Here is a 6810-nt window from a genome sequence, read left to right as displayed (position 1 = left end):
TCCCATACATCCCATTTCATCCCATACATCCCATTTCATCCCATTTCATCCCATACATCCCATTTTATCTGTCTCTAGTTCTCTTTCATCAGCATCAGCCTGTTTATCTACCATCATATTAAGATCTGTTATCAAGACACGCCTCCCAAGCTACTATGGAATCCTGGGTAGTGGTCCAGGGTCTCATTCCACTTCACAGAGAACTGTGGTACTGTACTGTACGTGGGTTATTACCCATTTAACAACAACACAACTGGATTCACTTAGTAGCTACCTTTTTATAACCAACATCGCTAGCAAGACTGTATACCTGTAAGGTTTTGTCGGAGCAAATCTAACCAGCTCTAAAACGTTACAGGATATCAGGTTATCACGCAAACAAAACCAACAGAACCAAATGAAAAACTGACACGGGACCAAATGAATGTTTATCAAAAACCAGGAGTTGGGTCACTGCATGTAATAGAGGCTATATTAAATCATCTAAACCATAGAGCAGTATAGAATCATATACGCTCTGGTTGTCCAGCCAATTCAGGGCTGGGGGAAGATCCTGCTAGTTCGTAGGAGAGGTTGATGTCCTTCCATAGAGATTACACAGAGAGGGAAGAGAGAAGTCCCCACAGCGTGTGTGTACTCCTCCAGGAGGTGGGAACAGAGGGATGAAAGGGAGGAGGAGGGAAGAGGGAAAGTCCCCACAGCGTGTGTGTGCTCTTACAGCTGGTGGAAACACAGGGATGGAGGGATAAAACCTTCTGGAAGGATAAAAGACAATAGCAGCATCTTTTAATCCCTTGTTTTTTAATATCCCTCTGAGCGTCTGGCCATCCCTCCATCTCAGAGAACGACAGGAGGGGGAGGACAGAGAGAATCAGGCCATCCCTCCATCTCAGAGAACAACAGGAGGGGGAGGACAGAGAGAATCAGGCCATCCCTCTACTATGTCATGCCAGACCAGACCAAGCCAGACCAGACCCAGTTCTTGTTTCTGCGGGGCCGTGGGGTTTGTGGGCTGAGGGATAGAGAAGGGTCATTGAAGGTTCAGAGTTTGTTGATCACCCAATCAGGCGGTTGTCTAGTGGTCTGACACGTTCATGTCTGTCTCATCTCATCTCAGAATGAGATCAGGGTTCAGAGTGGAGGAGAGGACACATTGTGATTGTCATTTGGTGGAGATAGAGAAGACAGTAGCAGGAGCTGGTTAGTTTCAGGGGGAGAGGAGGAGGAGGAGGAGCGACGCAGTAGGACAGCATCCAGAGAGAAGAAAAAGGAGGGAGAGGAGGAATAGAGCCCTTTCAACCCTGACCCCTGACCTCCAACCCCTGACCCCTCTATGCCACAGAGGAGATCTGCTTGTCCTCAGGCTCTGCGTCCCCATCCCCGTCTCCCATCAGCGGCTGCCTCTTCTTCAGCTCTCGTTGATACTTGGCCATGAGCGAGGCATAGATACATCCATAGGCCGCTGCCCCCACCATCATGATACACACGATACCACACACCACCCCGGCTATCACCACCGTCCCGATGGCCCTCCGCACGCTCACCGGCTGGTAGCGCCGCCGCACACAGTCCGGGACGGGCACCAGGTCGCCCGCAGCGGGGACTTGGGATGTGGGGGCTCCGCCGGGGCCTCCGGAGCCGGTAGTTCGGCCGCAGGGCGGGGATGAACCTTCTTTTCCTCCGCTCCGCGGCCCCCCTCCTCCCCTGTTCTCGTCATCCAGTTGGAGGCAGTAGTTGAACATCTCCACTGGAACGCCACGGATATCCCGCCCTCGCAGGTCCTTAGGGAGGGTACACTCCACCCCATCTACCTTACCACCTGGAGGGAGAGAGAGAGGGGAGGGGGGGAGGGGAGGGAGAGAGAGAGGGGAGGGGGGAGGAGGGAGAGAGGACAGAGAGAAGGGGGATAGAGGACAGAGAGATGGGGAGAGAGAAATAAAATGTTATTCAGAGTAAAAGCATCAGATGGTATTCAGAGAGAGAGACAGTGAGACAGTGACAGAGAGAGACAGAGTGACACAGAGAGACAGAGTGACAGAGAGAGACAGAGTGACAGAGAGAGACAGAGTGACAGAGAGAGACAGAGTGACAGAGCGAGACAGAGAGACAGAGAGAGACAGAGTGACAGAGCGAGACAGAGAGACAGAGAGACATTGAGACAGAATGACAGAGAGAGACAGAATGACAGAGAGAGACAGAGTGACAGAGAGAGACAGAGTGACAGAGAGAGACAGAGTGACAGAGCGAGACAGAGAGACAGAGAGACATTGAGACAGAATGACAGAGAGAGACAGAGTGACAGAGAGAGACAGAGTGACAGAGAGAGACAGAGTGACAGAGAGAGACAGTGAGACAGAGTGACAGAGAGAGACAGAGTGACAGAGCGAGACAGAGAGACAGAGAGACATTGAGACAGAATGACAGAGAGAGTGAGAGAGAGAGAATTACCACCACACATCAGTCATCATCCTCCTGGTAAGTAAACAAGTCTGCAGTTTCATCAGAATGAATACAAATAAACGGCAACTGGCAGCCATTGTGGAGCCATGGGGGGGTGTATGGTGGAACCAAGGGAAGGTCACAGCTAGCATGCAACATTACCACTCCACTCTACTGTACAGTGACTGCTCTCTGTCTGACTGACACTCAGGGTCTGCTGGCTGTATAACTGGCTGACAGGATTGGTGAAGCCCTCTAATATGTCAGTCTTTCCATGTTGAATCGGAGATGGCCTCAACTAAGGCCCTTGGATAGTTGATGAGATGATAAGGGTGTGGACCAGGGTGTGGACCAGGGTGTGGACCAGGGTGTGGACCAGGGTGTGGACGTGCCTCAGGGGAAGATCTAGCAATGTGTGTGAGGAGGGCTGTGTGACAGTCAACATAAGGATTAGGTGACTCATTTGTTGAGGGAGGGAGGGAGGGAGAGAGAAAGGGAGGAAGAGAGGGAGAGAGAGGGAGGGAGGAAGAGAGAGAGAAAGAAAGGGAGGAAGAGAGGGAAGGAGAGAGGGAGGAAGAGAGAGAGAGAGAGAGAGAGAGAGAGAACAGAAGCTCCAGGAATAGAGGGGATCCAGTGGGGAGAAGAGCCCCAGTCTGAGAGGCCTGTCTCTGGGTAGATGCTCTCCCCCCTCTCCTCTCCTGGATGTGATGTGGGGGCAGATGGGTATCAGGAACATGGGTGAAAACATGGACCTGCCTGCGCTCTCACTTCGTCACCTCAAACACACACACACGGACCTGCCACACACTCTCTCCGTCACTTTAAATGGCCTCATAAATACTGAAGAGGGATGGCCCGGTCCTTCTGACAGTTTACTACTGGAAGTGTCAGCTTTATTTTTCAACCATTTAGTTTATCTAGCTGCCGATTTATGGTATTCCCTTGTAAGAGTGTGGAGTAAATTCTCTCCGGGTGAGAAGCCGAGAAGTCTCAGAGCTGGTAGGTTTTCACTGTCCGAGACGGGGATGTAACGATCGGTCAGGACATGGTTGTTCGCTGTTCTACAGAGAGAGGGCATTAGAAAATCATGAGGGCTAAAAGCTACGGCTGGCTGTTAGGACAGTTCCTGGCTGTTAGGACAGTTCCTGGCTGTTAGGATGGAACCTGGCTGTTAGGACAGTTCCTGGCTGTTAGGACGGTACCTGGCTGTTAGGACAGTTCCTGGCTGTTAGGATGGAACCTGGCTGTTAGGACAGTTCCTGGCTGTTAGGACGGTACCTGGCTGTTAGGACAGTTCCTGGCTGTTAGGACAGTTCCTGGCTGTTAGGATGGAACCTGGCTGTTAGGACAGTTCCTGGCTGTTAGGACGGTACCTGGCTGTTAGGACAGTACCTGGCTGTTAGGAAGGTTCCTGTCAGTTAGGACAGTACCTGACTGTTAGGACGGTACCTGACTGTTAGGACGGTACCTTGCTGTTAGGACGGTACTTGGCTGTTAGGATGGTACCTCTCTGTTAGGACGGTACCTCTCTGTTAGGACGGTACTTGGCTGTTAGGACGGTACCTGGCTGTTTGGACGGTACCTCTCTGTTAGGACGGTACCTGGCTGTTAGGACGGTACCTTGCTGTTAGGACGGTACCTGACTGTTAGGACGGTACCTGACTGTTAGGACGGTACCTTGCTGTTAGGACGGTACTTGGCTGTTAGGATGGTACCTCTCTGTTAGGACGGTACCTCTCTGTTAGGACGGTACCTCTCTGTTAGGACGGTACTTGGCTGTTAGGACGGTACCTGGCTGTTAGGACGGTACCTGGCTGTTAGGACGGTACCTTGCTGTTAGGACGGTACTTGGCTGTTAGGATGGTACCTCTCTGTTAGGACGGTACCTCTCTGTTAGGACGGTACTTGGCTGTTAGGACGGTACCTGGCTGTTAGGACGGTACCTCTCTGTTAGGACGGTACCTGGCTGTTAGGACGGTACCTGGCTGTTAGGACGGTACTTGGCTGTTAGGACGGTACCTGGCTGTTAGGACGGTACTTGGCTGTTAGGACGGTACCTGGCTGTTAGGACGGTACCTGGCTGTTAGGACGGTACCTCTCTGTTAGGACGGTACCTGGCTGTTAGGACGGTACCTGGCTGTTAGGACGGTACCTCTCTGTTAGGACGGGACCTCTCTGTTAGGACGGTACCTGGCTGTTAGGACGGTACCTGGCTGTTAGGACGGGACCTCTCTGTTAGGACGGGACCTCTCTGTTAGGACGGTACCTCTCTGTTAGGACGGGACCTCTCTGTTAGGACGGGACCTCTCTGTTACGATGGTACCTGGCTGTTAGGACGGTACCTGGCTGTTAGGACGGTACCTCTCTGTTAGGACTGTACCTGGCTGTTAGGACGGTACCTCTCTGTTAGGACGGTACCTGGCTGTTAGGACGGGACCTCTCTGTTAGGACGGTACCTGGCTGTTAGGACGGTACCTGGCTGTTAGGACGGGACCTCTCTGTTAGGACGGTACCTCTCTGTTAGGACGGTACCTGGCTGTTAGGACGGGACCTCTCTGTTAGGACGGTACCTGGCTGTTAGGACGGGACCTCTCTGTTAGGACGGTACCTCTCTGTTAGGACGGTACCTGGCTGTTAGGACGGTACCTGGCTGTTAGGACGGTACCTGGCTGTTAGGACGGGACCTCTCTGTTAGGACGGTACCTGGCTGTTAGGACGGTACCTGGCTGTTAGGACGGGACCTCTCTGTTAGGACGGTACCTGGCTGTTAGGACGGTACCTGGCTGTTAGGACGGTACCTGGCTGTTAGGACGGTACCTGGCTGTTAGGACGGTACCTTTATGTTAGGACGGGACCTGGCTGTTAGGACTGTACCTGGCTGTTAGGACGGGACCTCTCTGTTAGGACGGTACCTCTCTGTTAGGACGGGACCTCTCTGTTAGGACGGGACCTCTCTGTTACGATGGTACCTGGCTGTTAGGACGGTACCTGGCTGTTAGGACGGTACCTCTCTGTTAGGACTGTACCTGGCTGTTAGGACGGGACCTCTCTGTTAGGACGGTACCTGGCTGTTAGGACGGGGACCCTCTCTCGTTGGACGGTACCACTGGCTGTACGGATTGTACCCTCTCTGTTAGGACGGTAACCTGGCTGTTAGGATTGTACCTCTCTGTTAGGACAGGTACCTGGCTGTTAGGGGACGGGACATCTCTTGTTAGGACGGTACCTGGCTGTTAGGACGGTACCTGGCTGTTAGGACGGGACCTCTCTGTTAGGACGGTACCTCTCTGTTAGGACGGTACCTGGCTGTTAGGACGGCACCTCTCTGTTAGGACGGTACCTGGGCTGTTAGGACGGGTACCTGGCTGGTTAGGACGGGGACCTCTTCTGTTTAGGTACGGTACCTGGCTGTTAGGGACGGATAACCTGGCTTGTTAGGACGGGTAACACCACCAACCCATGGCCTGTTAGGACGGTACCCTGGCTGTTAGGATACCTTATGTTAGGACGGACCTCTCTGTTAGGACGGTACCTCTCTGTTAGGACGGTACCTGGCTGTTAGGACGGCACCTCTCTGTTAGGACGGTACCTGGCTGTTAGGACGGGACCTCTCTGTTAGGACGGTACCTGGCTGTTAGGACGGTACTTGGCTGTTAGGACGGTACCTTTATGTTAGGACGGGACCTCTCTGTTAGGACGGTACCTGGCTGTTAGGACGGTACCTGGCTGTTAGGACGGCACCTCTCTGTTAGGACGGTACCTGGCTGTTAGGACGGGACCTCTCTGTTAGGACGGTACCTCTCTGTTAGGACGGTACCTGGCTGTTAGGACGGTACCTCTCTGTTAGGACGGTACCTGGCTGTTAGGACGGCACCTCTCTGTTAGGACGGTACCTGGCTGTTAGGACGGGACCTCTCTGTTAGGACGGTACCTGGCTGTTAGGACGGGACCTCTCTGTTAGGACTGTACCTGGCTGTTAGGACGGTACCTCTCTGTTAGGACGGGACCTCTCTGTTAGGACAGTACCTTTATGTTAGGACGGGACCTGGCTGTTAGGACGGGACCTCTCTGTTAGGACGGGACCTCTCTGTTAGGACAGTACCTTTATGTTAGGACGGGACCTGGCTGTTAGGACGGTACCTGGCTGTTACAATGCCACAACAGAAGGAGATCACTTTGGCTAGCATATTCGATTAGATTCAACTTTATTGTCATTGTACAAGTACAACGAAATGCACTTAGCATCTGAACAGAAGTGCAAATAAAAGAGTACAAAAAATGTACAAGTGAAACAAGTAGGTACAATGTGTGTTATTAAGTGGGATGTATAAATGTGCAATGAAGGCAAATTGAAAGTGCAAGGAGGCATGC

General features: G+C 52.6%; 1 protein-coding gene across 3 annotated transcripts in view; it reads right to left on the bottom strand.

Moving 5' to 3' along the window:
* The window catches only part of LOC115189943 (leucine-rich repeat and transmembrane domain-containing protein 2), a 54481-nt gene continuing 47671 nt past the window's right edge, over window positions 1-6810 (bottom strand). For all 3 annotated transcript variants that reach the window (XM_029748453.1, XM_029748452.1, XM_029748454.1), the window contains one exon: window positions 1-1819. In XM_029748453.1, coding sequence (XP_029604313.1) covers window positions 1332-1819 — 488 coding nt within the window. In that variant the 3' untranslated portion in view covers window positions 1-1331. The remainder of the gene's footprint in view (window positions 1820-6810) is intronic.

Source organism: Salmo trutta, unplaced genomic scaffold, assembly GCF_901001165.1.
Source record: "Salmo trutta unplaced genomic scaffold, fSalTru1.1, whole genome shotgun sequence".
NCBI classification, from domain to species: domain Eukaryota; kingdom Metazoa; phylum Chordata; class Actinopteri; order Salmoniformes; family Salmonidae; genus Salmo; species Salmo trutta.
This window is presented reverse-complemented; position numbering and strand designations above follow the sequence as displayed.